A 20,356-nucleotide genomic window follows, 5' to 3' on the forward strand; every position below is an offset into this window, starting at 1 on the left:
TCTGCATAGAGAGAAATGATCTTTTCAGGTCCTTCTCTGATCATCCCCTTTATCTCATAAGCATTTTGACAGTAAAATGCCAGTGGCCTCATGGGAATTGCAAAAAGCAGTGGTGATGGGGGCATCCTTGTCTAGTACCACATTCTAATTTAAAGTAGTCTGATTTAATGATGTTAATGCAAACTGAAGCTTCTGAATTTTTATAGTGAAAATGTAGTTCCATTCAACCATATCAAATGCCTTTTCTCCATACAACGCTAATAATATCTCCAAGGTGTTTGACTTTGTGGGTGAATATATTACATTAAACAGGCGTTGAAGATTGGAAACTAAGTGTCTGCCTTTAATAAATCCAGTTTGGTCTTGTGATATTACTGAAGGGAGCACTTTCTCTATGTTTCTAGCTAGGAGTTTGGAGAGTATCTTAACATCATTATTGAGACGTGAAATTGGTCTGTTTGATGCAGATTTTAGTAAGTCCTTATTTTGCTTAGGAAAGAAGGTAATTAATGCTTGGCGAAAAGTTTGAGGTAGTAATGTTTTTGTCTCTGAATTTAAAACACAATTAAAGTCCCCATCCATTATAATTTTATAAGTGTTCACATTGGGATTGGATGCAAATACATTTTGGATGAAGTCCCTATCATCCACATTGTGTGCATAGATATTTATCAAAATCACTTTACAGTTAAATTACCTATGCCATTGGAAAACTCTAGACGAGAATAGGCCATTCAGCTCAACAAAGCCCGCCAGTCCTATCCACTTATTTCTTCCAAAAAAAATTAAGTTGAGTTTTGAAAGTCCCTAAAGTCCTACTGTCTACCATAATACTTTTGTAGCTTATTCCAAGTGTATATTCATGGACCCCATGATCATCAGAGGTGACTGTGCAGAGGGTGCAGACCTATAAATACCTGGTAGTGCAGCTAGATGACAAATTGGACTGGACTGCCAATACTGATGCTCTGTGTAAGAAAGGTCAGAGCCGACTATACTTTCTTAGAAGACTGGCCTCCTTCAACATCTGCAATAAGATGCTGCAGATGTTCTACCAGACGGTTGTGGCGAGTGCCCTCTTCTACGCAGTGGTGTGGCAGCATAAAGATGAAAGACACCTCAAGCCTAAACAAACTTGTTAAGAAGGCAGGCTCTATTGTAGGAGTAAAGTTGGACAGTTTGACATCTGTGGCAGAGCGACGGGCACTGAGCAAACTCCTGTCAATCATGAAGAATCCTCTGTATCCACTGAACAGTGTCATTTCCAGGCAGAGGAGTAGCTTCAGTGACAGACTTTTGTCACCGTCCTGCTCCACTGACAGACTGAGGAGACCCCACACTATGCGACTCTTCAATTCCACCCGGGGGAGTAAATGCTAACATTATTCAAAGTTATTGTCTGCTTTTACATGCATTTTTATTACTCTTTAATTTAATTTTTTTTTTCAGTATACTGCTGCTGGATTATGTGAATTTCCCCTTGGGATTAATAAAGTATCTATCTATCTATCTATCTATCTATCTATCTATCTATCTATCTATCTATCTATCTATCTATCTATCTATCTATCTATCTATCTATCTATCTATCTATCTATTCTTTGTGTAAAGAAACATTTCCTAATGTTTGTGCAAAATTTACACTTAAGTTTCCAACTGTGTCCCTGTGTTCTTGATGAGCTCATTTTAAAATACAAGTCTCGATCCACCGGACTAATTCCCTTCATAATTTTAAACACTTCAATCATGTCACCTCTTTATCTTCTTTTGCTTAAACTGTAAAGGCTCAACTTTTTAAATCTTTCCTCATAATTCAACCCCTGTAGCCCTGAATCAGCCTTGTTGCTCTTCTCTGGACCTTTTCTTGTGCTGCTATGTCCTTTTTGTAGCCTGGACACCAAAACTGCACACAGGACCCCAGATGAGGCCAAACCATTGCATTATAAAGGTTGAACAGAACTTCCTGTGAATTATACTCCACATGTCGTGCAATTTAACCTGACATTCTGTTTACCTTCTTAATGGCTTCTGAACACTTTCTGGAAGTCGATAGCTTAGAGTCCACTATGACTCCTAAATCCTTCTCATAAGGTGGACTCTCGATTTTCCGACCTCCCATTGTGTATTCAAACCTCACATTTTTACTTCCTATGTGTAATTCTTTACATTTACTGACATTAAATTTCATCTGCCTCAAATCTGCCCAAGCCTGTATGCTATCCAAGTCCTTCTGTAATGACATAACGAATTCCAAATTATCTGCTAATCCACCTATCTTGGTATCATCTGCAAACTTAACCAGCTTGTTACTTATATTCATATCTAAATTTTATATATATATATATATATATATACAGTATATTAAAAATAGCAGCAGCCCCAGCCCTGCCCCTTGGTGGTCACCACTCTTAACATTGACCAATTCTGGTCTGCTTCCTGTGTCTGAGCCAATTCTGCACCCATCTAAAAATATCACCCTGAACTCCCACTTCTTTTAATTTGATGCCCAACCTCTCATGTGGCACCTTAACAAATGCTTTTTGAAAGTCAGATAAATAATATCATATGGTCCTCTTTGATCGTATTCTTTAGTTGCCTCCTGATAGACATGACAATCACATATCTCCCTTCAGGATCAGATACTACATCAGATACTACAAATGAGATTGTTGTAGCTATAAGAACCCCACACCCAGATTTTTTTTTTTTTTAATTTAAGATAAGACAGCTTTGACCTTAATTTCCAATTTTCCCAGGAGTTATTACCATAAACCCTATTGTTACATTGGCACTTACAATTATAAGGATTTAAAAGATAGATTAGAGAAAGCTTGCTCTCTCACCCTCCGCCCCTCTCCCAGTAGAGCTGCAACTAATGATTATTTTGGTAGTCGACTAATCGTTCAATTTTTTTAATGATTAGTCAATTAGTCATGATTATTTCATGCCCGACTATTTTGATGCCTGCAACCTGTGGTTTCACATCCTGTTCTGGGATCCAGTGCATGTCTTAGCTCATCTGCTCACGTCTGTCCACCTGTGAATGCCACCCTGATGCCTCTGCATTAACACGATTAAAATTAATAATAATCAAATTAAAATAACAACCAGTGAAACATATGAATTTGAAAATAATCAGATGTTTTATATTAGTGTGACCATCACAATAAAAAAGAAATACATTAAACAATACAAACTAAAATGCACGTAGTCTTTAAACAAAAAAAGTGCATTTAACTTAACCAGAAATGGAAAACTGGTGTGTCTTAAAGTTTATTAAAGATTCAGTTCATATATTCCTGATTGCAGTGCAGGAAAGTGAGCATTTCAACATGCTCTGGTGTGAGGCTGACTTTCTTCTTTGAGATGATGTTCCCAGCTGCTGAGAAGATTTGCTCAGAAGGAGCAGAGGTAGTAGGAATACACAATAATGATTTTACAGACAGAGAAAGATGTTTAAATCATCACACTCTGAAGGAAAAGTGCTGTAGTTTATCACATCATGTACTATATTATGCCAAAATGAAAAATAATGGACTAAAATATGTAATAAGCTAATCTATACTAATAAAAGGCAAAGCCCTGACTGATTGACTGACTCACTCATCACTAATTCTCCAACGTCCTGTGTAGGTAGATGGCTGAAAATTGGCAGGCTCATTCCTTACAGCTTACTTACAAAAGTTAAGCAGGTTTCATTTCGAAATTCTATGCGTAATGGTCATAACTGAATCCTACTTACGTTCATATATACGTTCATAGCCTGCAGCTCAGTCACCGTGTGAGGCGGTGTTGCGTCCCCCATCTCCACGCCTCCCACGTAGTTGGCTGCCTGCCCATATAAGGCCGTCCGTCAGCAGCAATCCAAGCTGTGAGAAAACAGTAAAAAGGAGGCATGTCAGACATCGTGGTACATTTTCTGATGCAGCTAGACGGAAACAACTTTGTGATGCTGCCGTCAAATACTTGCAGAAAAATCCACAAGTTAATGGACACGCTGTCACTAAATACTCGCAGGTAAATCCACAAGTTCATAGAGATGTTGCCGCAAAATACTCGCAGGCAATTCCACAAGTTCATTGACACGCTGCCGCTAAATATTCGCAAGCAAATCCAGAAGTTAATACTGGGAATGCCTGTTAAACATCTTAAATTCACGAGTAGCGATTTGGGTAGTGAACACTTCGATGAATGAATCCTGTTATCTTTACAACGGTTGAAAAACACGGAATGTAACTTGAACACAACACGTCCTCCAAATACGAACATGATTGAAAGAAATAATGAGAATCAAATCCTTGATGACAGCAACACTCATAACAGTCACAAAACAATTACATTGACAATCATGTTACTTATTTTTAAAATGTTTCCTTTTCTTTTTCATAACTTCTTTAATATACTACTTCTCCGCTGCAAAGCGCGGGTATTTTGCTAGTTACTGATATACTCCAAAACACAAGTTACCTAACGTTAGTTAGAGATGGTTTACTATTCATATGAACTCAAATATTATACGAAAAAAGAAGAAACAAAACTAGGATGGCTGAGCTACTCCTATTCACTTGTTTATTACACTATAGCCCATAAACCACTGCAACTTGCTAGAGTCGGTTTCCAGTGCAATTTGGAAGCATGCTGAAGTCATGTATATACAGAGACATACGTTCATTGAACTCCGCAACCAGCTAAAGTTGTTTCTCAGTGCAATTTTCCAGCACGCAGGGGGTGAGTATATTCGGCGACATACATTCTTTGAACCCTGCAACCGACTATATTTGTTTCACAGAGCAATTTGGCAGCATGCCGGAGCTGATCAGTCAGTACCGTACATTCGTTGAGCATCCAGCTCATGAGCACTGCCGGCCCTGGCAGAACTGCAGCAGCGCTGTCTCTGGTATTCAGCCGCTGCACTGGATGAGCCTGCAATTTTCAGCATTTACTTCAGTGTGATTGCGTGCAGGCCAGTCAGTTCAAGAGCAGTTGGCTCGGTGATTTACAGAATTTCATCAATGACTTCAGTTGCACATGAACATATAATAATAGATTGTTGCAGTAGTTTTTTTTTTATAGTTTTTACAGTTGGAAAGTGTGTAAAATGATCAGTGTTGCAGTAATTGTGATGCTCTTTGCATGAAAAAAAAATGTTTTCCATTTAAATTTCACATTTTCTTTGTAAATTGTGATGTTTACTTAAAAAGTGCAACTATAAAGTATTTGGCGTTCAGGGGTGCATTAACCCCCAATTATGTGTCAGTTTAAGGGTTAACTATCATTGTCGAAACCTTGATATTCACATTATAGTACAAACAGCAACGTTAACACGTGACACTAACTTTACTCGCTAAAACAACTCCAGGACCTTGCATTTCAGGTGTGCAATCAACTTTTTTTTCTTTTTTGGTGAACTGCTCCCACACTTTTTTTTTTTTTTTAAACACACCCACACACCAAGCACACACTATGGCCAATTTAGAATCTCCAATCCACCTAACTTGCATGTCTTTGGATTGTGGGAGGAAACCGGAGTGCCCGGAGGAAACCCACGCAGACACGGGGAGAACATGCAAACTCCACGCAGGGAGGACCCGGGTCTCCTAACTGTGAGGCAGCAGCGCTACCACTGCGCCACTGTGCCGCCCAAACTGCTCCCACACTTTAGAAAGTTTCTGTCTCGATTTTTTTCCATCTCCTTTCCCCTCCTTATTCCGACTAGCCATTGCAACCACGTTTATTTTCCTCTACATTCTTCATCTCCTCAGATGTTCTTCTTCGTTGGTAGGACAGTGTGGACTCTTGACAAACAATAACAAACGAGATTGCCCCCAGATGTTCATGTAGTGCATTGCAGTTGCAAAAACCAATGTGGTTCTTTTTGACTGGAGCGTCTATTGAAGTTTCTGTTTGACGTGTCGACAATAAAAAATCCACGTCGACAATTTTTTGTATTCGACATCGTCAATTATGTTGACTAATCGTTGCAACCCTACCCTCCAAGTATCATTGCAAGCAGATCAAACAGACGGTAAGATCTTCTTTGCCATGTCAGGACAGAATGCGACTCACAATCGTGTTTCAAAAAACGTAACTTTTTTTCTGCTTCCTCCATAGAAGTAAAAATGTAGAGCTTGCTTTGAATGTCCACTTTCAGTTTGACAGGATACAAGAGGCTGTATCTGATCTCAGCTTTCCGTAAGAGCTGTTTAATGATGTAAAATGCGGCTCGTTTAGCAGCTGTTGAGGGTGAGAAATCAGGGAAAATATGAATGTGGTTATTTTCAAATATAATCTATTGTTTCAGTCTGAGAACATTGTACGTTTTTAAAACGTACGATGAGAGTCCTAGGTTTAGAGGTATTTGATCCCCGTATGCTGTACACTACTGCTATCTCGATGTCTAATTTGAAGTCCTCTCCTATTATTTTAGAGAATACTGTAGTTCAGTTATGAATTTCATGTGTTTGGACTTTCACAATTCTCAGGGAGACCTTCAACAACAACAACAACAACATTTATTTCTATAGCACATTTTCATACAAACAGTAGCTCAAAGTGCTTTACATATTAAAGAATAGAAAAATGAAAGACATAATTATAAAAAATAAATCAACATTAACATCGAATAAGAGTAGGGTTCAATGGCCAGGGGGGACAGAAAAAACAAAAAAACTCCAGACGGCTGGAGAAAAAATAAAATCTGTAGGGATTCCAGACCATGATACCGCCCAGTCCCCTCTGGGCATTCTACCTAACATAAATGAAACAGTCCTCTTTGGATTTAGGATTCTCACGGAAGGGCTTGATGATGATGATGGTCACGTAGACTTCTTCAATTCTAATATTATTCCCTCTGCATCTATCTTCCATTGCAGCAAGTCTGTCTCTGAGTACTTTGCGTTTGGAATTTGCAGCCATTGCTTTTCTGTCAGCGGTAGATGCCAGTTGTTCAGCTATTTCAATACGAGTTGTGAACGTTTGCTTAACGTCTTCCAATTGAGCCCCAAGTGCTCTAAGTTTATTCTCAAACTTATATTCATTTTCCTGTATTTGTTCCTCAATTTTTTGTAGCATACCTTTAAAGGCTGCCACAAACTTATTACTTAAAAGTTTTTCCTGGTCTTAAATATCCTGAAGCAGTTTGTCTTGGGTATGTATTTTTTCCTTATATCATTTATATCCTTCTTTATATTATTCTTGAACACCTTTATGTCCCCCCCAAGAGCAGTGGCCATGGAGGTGATCATTACCTTCAGCTCGGAGAGATTGTTTCGGTTTTCTCCGTGCTCTGTGGTTGAAGTGGCATAACCCAATTGGAGTCGATGTTCCCGGCTTGAGGAAGGTAAGTCCAATTTCAGTTTCAATGAATCTTCTGGAATCGCCAAGCTATCCTGGCCCAACTCGCTTGCTCATTCATTCCCACTTTCAGTTTGGGCTGGAGACAATGCAGCAGCGTCAGGTCCCAGAAAATCTATGCTTTTGCCTATCTGTTCCAGGTCAGTCTCTAAACAAGCCATACCTTCAACTTGGACAAACTGAAGAATATTTGGGAGATATACCAGACCATTGTAGTAAAATTTCAGAGCATTTCCATTCTAGACTGTGATGTCAGCATCGATGAAAGTGTCTTTGCTTATAAGGACAGACTGTCATGGATACAGTACATCACGTGAAAAAGAACAAAATTTGGCATAAAGTTTTATGAGCTTTGTAAATCTAAAACAGGACAGATATGAAATTTTATTCTGTACTCAGGCAAAAGGAACAGTGTCTGATCTGAAATACAATAATTATGGAGTTGCTACGTCATCGGTGCCGTCTTTGATTGAAGCTTTTCTGGATCAAGGTTACTGTGTAACCATGGGCGATTTTTATACTTTGCCAGAGCTATTTGACATCTTGCTGCAAAGAAAGATTGATGCATATGGAACAGTGCATCCCCACCGTTGTGACATGCCTGAAGATTCTGGCAGAGCTAAATCACAGTGCGGTGCACTAGTAGCTTGGCAAAAAGGCAAAGTGCTTGTGCTGAAATGAAAAGACAAGAAAGATGTTTGTCTTCTTAGCACCGTACATAATGCAGCTACAGTCAGTGTACAGGCAAAAGGCCACAAGCAGGTTACGAAGCCTTGTGCTGTGGTCGACTACAATAGCATTGCGGGCGGCGTAGATCATGCAGATCAAGAATTGACTTTGTATCCCGTTATGTGGAGGTAACAAAAGAAATACTACAAAATAATATTTCATCACCTGATGGAACGGTGAATTTGGAATACATTCGTCCCGTACAAACAAAAATCTGCCGAAACTGAGTCTCATGCAAACTTTCATGCCTGGTTGTAGAACAAATCATTGTCGCACATCCACCGTCCACACTACTGCTAAAGAGATGCGATCCACCCAGCACATTGTGGATCAATCCAGAGTGTCTTATTGGTAGACATTTAATTGATTATATAGCTCCAACAGAAAAAAAAAATCCAAATCGTATTTGTGCAGTGTGCTGTTCAAAAATTGATAAATCTTGAAAGAAAATCTGAAAAGAACCACATGATTATTGTCCCAGCTGTGACGTTGGATTGTGACTTTCACTGTGCTTTAACATTTACCACACCAAAGACTCATTTTGAGATTATATACTGTTTTGGCATCATTAGTAGTGCAGTATTACTATTACTGTTTTTGTTATTGTTCATTTCATATTTTTATTTTTCATTACTATTATTATACTTTAGCGATTTGATAAAAATGTATTTTCATGCCAAAAAAATACAATGCTTTTTACATTTTTTTTGGAATAAAATGCAGTGCTAAGGGGGTTAATTCCTGTTTACTGTGTTCTTGTCAGTGTATAAAACAAAGTTAATGTCAATATCCATTCAAAGCACGCCAGAGTATTTCCAGCCAGTGATTAAACATGGAGTTCCTCAAAATGTGATGGAAACAAATGTGAAGAGTGTTATTAATCATGTCGGAGATGGTAGAGGATGACATTTTTTTTGAGTTTTAACTCAAGCTTTAATATGAGCCCATTTGGGAAATGCTTATGACTTGAATTAAATCAGCATTTATCAGTGCATCCAGAGCATAAAATTGAAACCTTGCTTGTTTCATTTTCATTTTGCTGCTACTCCACTTTAGTAGTAGTAGTAATAATAAACTGAGAGCTTCATCATAGCCACTTAAGACCAGGGGCCTCATGTATTTTATTTTTATTTATTTTTTTTTCTCCAGCCGTCTGGAGTTTTTTTGTTTTTTCTGTCCCCCCTGGCCATTGAACCTTACTCTTATTCGATGTTAAAGTTGATTTATTTTGTTTTATAATTGTGTCTTTCATTTTTCTATTCTTTAATATGTAAAGCACTTTGAGCTACTGTTTTTATGAAAATGTGCTATAGAAATAAATGTTGTTGATGTATAGCACTGCATGTAGAATTCACATTAAAACACGGCATACAGACAGAAGTGGAAATGTGCGTATGCACAAAAAATTCAGATGCACAAAACCATGTGTAAGCCAACTTCCACGTACTTCCGCTACATAAATCCCAGTCAGCATGAAATGTAATACACATGCCCATGTCAACCACCCCACCTGACCCCAGCTCCACCCAGAATTTTGCATATTTTAATATGCAAATCAATATAAATATCACTTTCCATTCAGTGTTTGATTAAAAGACAATGGCAAAAGCACGTTAAAAAAAAAAGAATTTCAGTGAATAAGACATGGAGGCAAGGAAAAGCTTACTATTTGTTGTCTTAAGCAGTGGTATAAACACAAAAAGGAAGTTGATTGAGTGATACAGAGTGGCAGAGACACTCAAAAGTTAAAGTTTATAAAGTCACATAGTTCCCGAAATAAAAAAGAAGTGGTCAGATCTCAAAGTCACCATGAAAACACTGTCTGAGTGTCCTACGGAAGCATATGAGGGATTGTTTCTGCCTCCCACAAGATGCTTGCTGGGATGTATGTGACCCTCGATGAAATAATTTATTGCAGCAGTACTGTGTCTGTCAAACATAACAACAACCAGTTCCTGTCCTTCTTTTTCTTTCAACACCTAACCAATGGCCACACAATAAGCTCTTTAATAAATGCCAAACCAGATGAAAGCTTAGAACGCCAATTCTTCAAAACTTTTAAGGAACATTGAGAAATCTTTGTAGTACATGTTTAATTATTGAATCTATTTATCCATTCAGGTTCGCGCCTGAATAAAGCCTAGCAAAGGCACCATTTGAAAACCTATAAATGTGACATACCAAGCTGAGGCATTATCTTTTGAACAGATTTAAAGTGTGGATGATTTTGGCCAACCTAAAATTCATGGCCTTTCTGTTCTGGATCATCGGAGTTGCCTTATTGATCATTAAGTTACTACCCAATATATAAAACATTTTTTTCTAAATTGAAAACACTTTTCTCTAATCTCAGTTCTGTATCATTTAATTCGTAACATCATTTCAATGTCATCAACATAAAAAGTAGAAATCACATTCTCTTAATGTGACTTAACTTCTTTTAAAGAGAACACAGTGCTGGAGACTCTGCACAACCATCAGGTCACCCCCACCCTTGGACATTGCACAGAAGAAGTTTGCACCAGACAGTCTAATAAGATGACCGAATCTATTCATCCTCATATTCTTAGGTTACCAGTTGTCTTTCCCATGAACAGATGGGCATAGCAGGACACTAAGAAGAAGCACAGAATAGAGATGTTTCAGTAACGGTTCATAATTCTTGTATTGCTTACATTCATAAACTGATGACTACCAAACAGAGGTGCAGTAAGCACAGCTAATGGGCAGCTCTAGTCAGGGTATGCCAAATTAAAGTTGTGAGTTTTCCGCTTGAAACTGAACTGGCATCTCTTGGAGAAGGAGGCAAATCAATTGGCAGCTCCTACTCTACTGTTTGTTTTAGTAAACATTAGTAGGATGCCATCTTGAGATCATAATTTGTGCTCTGGTTTGTATGTAGAGATAAGAAAGAAAATAAAAATAAGGCTTCCATTACTTAAAGTGTAAAGAGGAGGATTTTGAAATCAAAGTTGCGATTTTCCCAGCTGCACATCAAACAGGTTGAGCAGTCTATGAATAACACAGCTTACAATATTAAAACAATTTTCAGGAGAAATTAAATTCAGCCTCGTTATTCACGGAATATGTACTACATTACCTTTCTTATCGCTGCTTGTGCCGCTTCTTGAAAAGTATCGTATGTAGTTCCATCTATAGTTAGAACATCTTTATACGACGTAGCCCCTTTCAATCCATATAACAACAGTTTTAAATGAAAGTGTTCAATATCTTTTGGTGGTACAATATTTAATCGAGCAAGACTTTTGCAATTAATTTTTCTTAGATGCCACACTCCTTTTTGTTTCTGTTATGTGTAGTATTGAGGAATTTGCGCATGCGTATATGCTTTTGCATTTAGGTTGGTTTTATTAAGTTTAAAATAAGCCAATAATTTTGTATTTCTAGAATTGGTAATATTTCAACAGAATGACTTTGACCGTGCATTGGTAATTCCATCAAATGCCACCCACTTTCCGTTGCACTGACATACCGAGCATCTAAATATGCTTGAACTTTTTCTTTTCTTTGGAAAAACTTACGTATACTCTATTGTGCCCTTTATGAATGTACTTGTAGATGTACTCAAAACTCATCACCGATGCACAATACTCAACATTAATATGACAATCGAATCATTTGACCAAATACGGGTTATATGGTACAATCATTGAATAATCGATCATCACAATTTTACCATCTTTCTTTCCGTGATAAGTGTGTTGTTCTTAACAATTATCTCTTCGGTGATATTCTGGAAAGCTAGCTTTAGACATATCTGTTGATTGAATGAACGCTTTAGGACATTTTTTAAACTATTTTTTTCTTTTGAGTCCCTACATGCGGAATCATTTAAATGTGGCTATGTGAGACGTATTTAATGACTTTGTACCATAATTCAGGATAGGTTTTCCTGTTTGGAATTTCAGCACAGACAAACCAATCTACCAGGTGGTTATTACTTTCCCTTATTTCGAGTAATAATTTCCATTTGTTAGCACTAATGCGATCTTTACCATCTTTTTTCTGATACTTTTGAATTTTACTGCTTTGATATTCTTTAACTTGCTCTGCATGTGTATCGTGACAATGTTTTTTAACGTCTTTATGAAGTTCTACTTTGTCTTTTACTCTTTGTCTTTTATTTCTGACCCCGAATGGACCTGCAAGGTTTCAAGTCCACTTGGTCTAAGCTGATTATTACTTTCTTTATTTTCAGAATTTGCACATAGATTATTATTGTTCTTTTTGCATTCTTTTCTCTCCAATGCTTTTGGGTCTCTTTTTGAACCGCTGCTCTTTCTTTTTCGCTTAGTCGTTGATATGTCATCTAGAACGTATAAAATTATTGACCTGATAAAATTTATAAGAGCTGAGATCGCAGGACATGTGTCTGATAAAAGCCTTTACATGACTGAGAGGTTTGATGAATGTGGTCTTATTTGAAAATGGTTGTAAGTAGAGCATGACTTGAAAGAATCTAATGGCAAAAGTCACTGTCTCATGGGTCTTGCTTGCAAAGGTTGTAAGTATGACGTGACTTGAAAGAATCTCATGTTAAAAGTCCAGGCTCAACAACAGTCTCATCTTTTAATTATCGCGCATACGCCTCTTCATTGGGAAGAAACACTACTTTTCCCTGATGGTACATGAATTAGACGATCTACAAGTCTCCTACTTAAAATTTAAATCCGAACAATATACTCAATCTCTTTTCCGTTATTTCACAGAGTAGTAATTTCCGTTTGTTTGCGCTAAACCGATCTTTACTATCATTTTTTTGAGACTTTCAAATTTTCATACTTCTGTTATCTCTAACCTGCTCTGCAAGTGTATTGCCCCAACATTTTTGAATTCTTTACGACGTTCTACTTTGTCATCTGCTCTTAAACTTTTATTTCCGGCCCTGGGTTAAATCTCTTGGCACAAAATCTCATGTCTCTCTGAGAAAATCATGTCTCATCTCTCTTCCCAAGATTTTTTTTTACAATAGAGAGATTTATAAGCATTTATTTCTGTTTAGATTTTCTGTTTTTTTGATTACTTCTTGCCTTGTTGTCTTGACTCTGCCTACAGATTGTGTATTTGGTTTTCTGCTGATTATGCTTTTGGGTGAATCCTTTTGTTTGTTTTGTTAATACTTTTTATTTTATATTGATCCCTTGATCCTTTTTGTTACAAGGCAGGTGTAGATAGTTATCCTCCCTCCTGTGGGGATTTTTCATAGCTTATAATTGTAGACATGTCAAGCTGTTTTGCTAGCTCTCCATTTTTAGGACCTGCTGTGGTTGAAGCCAGTGGGAACTATTTAGGGCCCAGCTGTGTTAAGGTGCGCCACTACTGGGCAGGTTAGTGAAAGTCCTGGCCTTGTTCTTGGCTTATTTCTAAAGGCCTCAGACCTGTCCTGCTTTTGTTAAGACTCCATATCATGTGTCATGCATGTGCACATGGAAGACAGCTTGAGGGCTTTCGTGATAGTAATTACTCACTGGACCAGGGGTTGGCAATGTGTACCAGTGCCATCTTTTCTCCTCCTTCTGCAGAATGGAAGATTAACAGTCACTTCATCTCTGACACCCCTTTCATGACCATTCACCTGGACTCTCCCCTTCCTGCCAATTGAACTTATAACCCAGAGATCAGCCATCTTGGTTCAGTTCCTATTTAGAACTTCAGTCTATAAAGACTACTTCACATTTACTATGTGTTTAGTTTGTATTTTCTCATTCAGTCACCAAGGCAGTGTTCCAAATATTTATTGTTGTTTGTGTCCTATTTACGCATTTCAAGAACTGTTGTGATGAGAACAGGCCATTCAGCCCAACAAGCTCATCCATCCTATTCACCTAATTGTCAAAGATAACATCAAGTCGAGATTTAAACATTCCTACTGTCTAAAACACTACTTGGTAATTTTTTCTATGCATCTGAGGTTCTTTGTGTGAAAAAAACTTCCTGACATTTCAGCCAAATCTGCCCTAACAAGTTTCTGAATATCTCTCTGTGTTTTTAATGCAGAGTTTATTTTAAAGTAACTGTCTTCATCAATTGTAATTATTCCTTTCATTATTTTAAACACTTCAAACATGTCCCTTATTAATCTCTGTTTACTTAACCTGAGAAGGCTCAGCTCCTTCACTCTCTCCTTAAAGCTCAGACCTCTTAGTCCTGGAGTGAGCCCAGTCGCTCTTCTCTGGACTTCTTCCAGCACTGCTTTTACTTTCTTGTAGCTCTGAGATGGAAACTGCATGCAGTACTGCAGACGAGGACTCATCAGTGTGTTAAATAACTGAAGTGTGACCTCCTTTGCAGTGCAAACATTGTGATATGTAACCTAACATGTCTTCTTGATGGCTTCTGTACACTCTCTGGATGTAGACAGTGACCAGTCCACTACGAGTCCCAAGTCCTTCTTATATGGTGTGCTATCAAGCTTCAGACCTTTCATTGTGTATTCAAACCTAACATTTTTACTTCCTACATGTAATACTTTACATTTACTGACATTAAATTTCATCATCTACAAGTCTGTCCAAGTTTGTATGCTCTCCAGGTCTCTCAGTAGTTTAACTGGTTCTCCATTATCTGTGTGCTATCATCTGCAAAGTTAACCAACATTGATTTTATTCTTGTGTCAAAATAATCAGCCTCAACACAAGAAAAAGGTTTGGGCCCAACCACCCACAGATTGTCCCAGGCTACAAGAGGGTATTTGGAAATTAGTACTCATGTGCTCTGGTCGAGTTCCACAACTGAAATAAATTACTATTGGAGACATGGTGGCTTTTAAGGCCAGGACCGGAAGAGATATAACGGAACCGGAAGTGACGTCTTCAAGGTTGAATCAGGCAGGTGTTCCCGTGTTTGGCCTGCAGAGACAACAGAAGGTGGTTTAGCGCACCCCTCCATCCTCTGGCCTGGCATGGAATTGCATTCACTTGGTCCATACAGCGTCCACCTACTCGCACATGTATGACACTTGTCTGATCATTTATGTACAGCATATTAAAAGAGAAGTGGCCCCAGCACTGACCCCTGCTGGACACCACCTTCACATCACCTAATCCTCATAATTTTCCTCTCACCATCACCCTTTGCTTTCTGCATTTTAGCCAATTTTGAGCCCATCTACTCCCAGCACCCTGAATTCCTATTTGTTTCCTTTAACTACTAGTCTCTCATGGTAGACCTTATCAAAGGCTTTCTGAAACTCTATTAATCTATCATATATGCACTGCTCTGATCGTAGCCTTTTGTTGGTTCTTTATTGAATTCCAGCATATTAGTGAAATATGACCTCCCTCATTTGAACCCACGTTGAGTATTTGCTAACACTCCTGCTCTTCACATCTGCTGCTCGATCTTCTCTGTAATGATTCCTTCCATTAATTCACCTGTGATGAACGTGAGGCTTACTGGGCTACAGTTACTGGGATCAGCCCAGTCACCCTTTTTACACCACAGAATGTTTGTTTGTTAGCCTCCAGTTTAGTCAAATACAAAGGTCTGCTTTTTATATATGATGTAGAAGTGAATTATTCTGTTAATATGATCCATTTGTAACATTGTGTTTCATGAATGTTACAGGAAGAAGAAATCTAACTGCTGTCAACATGTACTGGAAAGTGAAGATCAAAAAAACTTTTTGGAGATGATGGAATTTGAGGTCTACGTGTCCTTACACTGGTATAGCGAGACACTGAGGACACTGGGACGCTTGATCAAACAGTCGGTAAAGAAGGTTGATGTCATATTGGATTCAGTATTCAGTCGTGACTCACATGAAAGTTTCATCTGTTTTGTTTCAGAATGTCTGGAGAAGATGGCTTCTGTATGGTGAGTGACGTGAAGTATTTTTGTGTTATTCTGATCACTCCCAAGCAATTAATGCTGAGCTCCTGAAAAAAGTCCATCGTGATCAAACAGCTGAGCCATTTGTATAGAAAGGGATTTGAGTCCCCTTAGAATGGACAACATGTCAAGTGTTACTGAGTAGATTTGAAACTGAGAGAAATGTGAGACTGAGGGTGTGCGAAAGACCACCGGTACACATGGTAACATGACAAGGAAGTTGAAGTGCAGATGTTCTAGTAATGGGTGTCAGGTCAGTTGTCTTTTTTGTATTGTTTTGAGAAGTCAAGCAAAATGACCCCTTTTGAGGCAGCTCATGTCCCTTCTTCGGGCAAAGAAGAAGGAAGGGGCCTGAGTTGCCTCCAAAGCTTGCACATTGTAATCTTTTTAGTTAGCCAATAAAAGGGGTCATTTTGCTTGACTTCTCACTACATTCATAATGGCTAACACGGTACAACACCCCAGTACTACATGTATTATTTTTTGAATTCATCAACTTCATAAAGTCTGTAGACCCCTTCACTTTTTACATATTCTGTCATGTTGAAAGCTTGTGCTAAAATCATTTAAATAAATTTTTCCCACCACAAACAAAACAGAACACCCCAGAATCCCAAAGTAAAAACCAGATTTTAGACATTATTGCCAATTTACTAAAAATGAAAAACTAAAATATCACATGCATCCCTGCATCCGATCTATTGATTATCATTGAGATGTTTCTACCCCTTGTTTGAAGCCCACCTGTGGTCAATTCATTTGACTGGACATGAGCAGGAAAGGCACACACCTGTCCAAAAAATCCAAACCATGAGGTTGAAGGAACTGCCTGCAGAGCTTAGGGAGAGGATTGTGTTAAAGTGCAGATCTTAAGAAGGCTCCAGCATTGAAAGTTACAAATAATGTAGCTCAAAGTGACATGATGAAGAAAAGAGAAAAGACAAAGTAAGAATTAGAATAAGACAACACTAATTAACATAGAATAAGAGTAAGGTCCGATGGCCAGGGAGGACAGAAAAAACAAAAAAAAAAAACTCCAGACGGCTGGAGAAAAAATAAAATCTGCAGGGGTTTTAGGCCACGAGACCGCCCAGTCCCCTCTAGGCATTCTACCTAACATAAATGAAATAGTCCTCTTTGTATTCAGGGTTCTCATGGAAGGACTTGATGATGGTGGTCATGTAGACTTCTGGCTTTTAATCCATTGATGTAGGAACATCACGGTGCTTTGATTAGGTGAAAAACCCAGAAAAGAAACAGAAGAGAGAGTAGGGGTCAGTGTGGATTTTAGAGCCATCATGAATAGTTATTATAATTAATTGAATACACAGAGTATCAGAATTAGATGAAAGTGAAGTTATGAGAAGGCCATGTTACAGTAATGTGTTTTCAGCAGTGTTTTAAAGTGCTCTACTGTATTTGTCTGGCGAATTCCTATTGGCAGGCTATTCCAGTTTTTAGGTGCATAACAGCAGAAGGCCGCCTCACCACTTCTTTTAAGTTTTGCTCTTGGAGTGCTAAACAGACACTTATTTGAGGATCTAAGGTTACGACGGAATTCTCAAATGGAATGAGTTGGGATCACCCCAATTCTCTTACCAAATTGAGCAAATGAGGGAGATGGGACTTAGTAAGACAGATGACCAAGAAATAGTCACTGTGGCTCATCTCCAGAGAATTGTGTGGAGATGGCAGAAACTTTCTGAACGTCAACCATCACTGCAACACTCCACCAATTTGGTAGAGTGGCCAGAAAGAAGCCTCTCCTTATTAAAAGAAACGAGGACACAAAAAGCCAAATAAAGGACTCTCATAATGAGAGAAGTAAGAATGTCTGATCTGATAAAACCAAGGAGCTGTTTGGCTTCAATTGTAAGTGTTACATCTGGAGGAAACCAGGCGTTGCTCATCAGCTGTGCAATACCATTCCAGCAGCATCATGCTTTCGGGGTGCTTTCAAAGGCAGAGATAGGGAAGTTAGTTAGGATTCAAGGAAACCTGAAAGGAGCAAAGTACTGAGATATCCTTAATGAAAACCTGCTCAGAGCACGCTGGACTTAAGACTGTGTTGAGGGTTCACCATCCAGTAGGTCAATGACCCTTAGAACAAAGCAAAGACAGGAGTAGCTTAGGAACAACTCTGAGAATGTCCTTGAGTTGCCCAACTAGAACTCAGACTTGAACCCAGCTGAATGTCTCTGGAGGGACCTGAAAATACCCGTCCATTGATGGTCTCCACCCAACTGAAAAACCTGAGAGGATCTGCATAGAAGAATGGCAGAAAAGAGAGGAGGGAGCGGGGAAATTAGAAATGAAAAATGACCAGAAGCTGACTGAACTCCTGAATGGTTACAAGAAAATGGAGCGAGTAGCACTGCTAGCACAAGGGCCGAGTGATCAGAATTAAATACTATATGTTATACATCATCTTGACAAAGTGAAGACTTTAGAAAGTTTTTGTGTATGTGAACTGGTGTATTTAATAGAATTAATGAGCCTGCTTTCATTAGATGATTTCATAAATTGTTATGTTGAAGATCAATGGCACCTTACTATAAACTGAAAATAAACCCTTGGGCTGTGACTTTAGACAAAATCTTCTGTTACTGTCCACTGTGAGATTACAACATGGCAGTCCTTGATATGTTGCTGGGCTGATGCCGTGTTACTTTTAAGTTGAGCAATAACTGACCTCAATGGTTCAGGTCTTGTGTGAGCGGTGCATTGCCTTATTCAAAAGAAGCCAATCATGCCAGTTTACTAAAGAGTAAACTTCCCGGGCAAGAGTAGTATTTACCAGAGAGAGTACAACAGCATATGGGATAGTGGAAGAGAGAGCGTGTGCCAGCAATTGCCTCAGGAAATAGTAGAGTTCCTGGATTAGGGGTCAGCTCAGTTTGAGCAGCGTCACTGTGTGCTCTCTGATTGGGGAATGAGAGGACGTCAGTGGGGATTGGGCGCTACAATCCCCCTTCGACCTATAAAAGCAGAGAATGGACACTAGAGGTTGTCTTTTGGCCAGGTTGGGGGTCTGACGAACCTTCAGGATTTCAAATAGAGTGAATGTGGAGTGCTGAGCATGAGATAAAGCCTGTGCAAACCGATAGGGGGACTTTAATTATAGTTTAATTATTTATTAGTTTTTTTTTTTTTTTTTTCCTGAAAATACCCGCAAAAAATTAATTGTGACATTAAAATTAATTTAAGACCAAACAGACTTATCAAGGCAGTGACTCCTGTGTATGTTGTTATTAATTGTTTTTTTTTTAATAATTTTATTTCAAGAAAGTAACATAGTATGCTAACAAGCTAAGAAGATTTGCAGAACGTATAATGCAAACAGTCTGCCGACTTCTTTGGATCTCTTATTTAATTTCTGGAAAATGTCTTTCTTTGATTTGCTTTTACTTTATGAGGCTCAGATTAACAGGTCATGTAGCCCTGGTATTCAGAAGTTGGCAGTCTGCTTTATGATCAGTCAGGAGCTGGTTGGCCAACAGTCCTTGTCTCAATCCCAGTGTTCATTTCTGGTCTCTCCATTTTGTTTGCTTCTTCTTCTTCTCATTGATTTGTCCTGCTAGTCTTTAGCGCCTCCAGTAATTTCGGATACTTTAGGGATGTCTTTTATTACGCAGTTTGATAAGTTGGAGTTGATTTGAGGAGGTCAGTTAGATGGACACTGTGCTGTTGCAGAGTTGGATTTTATTCTTGATTTATTATATTTTATTGCCATTTTGAGAAATACTGATTTTTTACTCTTTCTGTTTTTGTTTCATGCTTTTTAATATAAAATTGTTGACAAAAATCACAGGATACATCCTGCCTTCTGAACTCTGTGGATTTCTGATAATTTCTGTTTCCTTCCAGTTTTTCAGGTGGTTGGAATGACTTTACATTTTGGAATTTATGTCGCTTATTTCAACAATTTGAAGCTGAGAAAGGAAATGGCAGCCTCCCACACCTCATCTCTTTATTTGCTCCTTTTCCAAACGATGTGATCTCAACAGAGTTGGACTGGATTGATAGAATTAACTTCAGATTTATAAGACAATGTTTCCAGAATGAGGTTGCAGCTCCACAGTACAAAGAGGCTTTACGAGGTCTTGAGCAACTCATAACCAGAAGTCTTGTGGAAGCTGAAAGGTACGTTTAATTACTGAGCACTAAGATGGAGGCAGAACTCATTTAAAATGGTGGTTGATACTGTATATGGTGGCTGAGCAGATCTGTTGTTTTATCTCACACCTTGTGGTTCTTCTTCTCATGTTCTCATCTTTTATTCCCCTCTGCCATGCTGATGTTATTTTCATTTAAAATCGGTCATCTCTTGTTTTATTTTTTTCCTTTCGTCCCTCGTGATCTTCAGTTCTGTCTCTTAACTCTTGTTGGAGATGTTACAAACATACAAAGCTGTTTCAGTTCC

At 38.5% G+C, this 20,356-nt stretch overlaps 1 protein-coding gene across 1 annotated transcript in view; it reads left to right on the plus strand.

Moving 5' to 3' along the window:
* Positions 1–20,101, plus strand: part of LOC120522751 (NACHT, LRR and PYD domains-containing protein 12-like) — a 39,201-nt gene extending 19,100 nt beyond the window's left edge. Inside the window, exons 2-3 of the mRNA XM_039743482.1 lie at positions 15,670–15,918; positions 19,801–20,101. Coding sequence (XP_039599416.1) covers positions 15,670–15,918; positions 19,801–20,086 — 535 coding nt within the window. The 3' untranslated portion in view covers positions 20,087–20,101. The remainder of the gene's footprint in view (positions 1–15,669; positions 15,919–19,800) is intronic.
* The last annotated feature ends 255 nt before the right edge of the window (positions 20,102–20,356 follow it).

This window comes from Polypterus senegalus, unplaced genomic scaffold (genome assembly GCF_016835505.1).
Source record: "Polypterus senegalus isolate Bchr_013 unplaced genomic scaffold, ASM1683550v1 scaffold_2589, whole genome shotgun sequence".
Lineage (NCBI taxonomy): Eukaryota > Metazoa > Chordata > Cladistia > Polypteriformes > Polypteridae > Polypterus > Polypterus senegalus.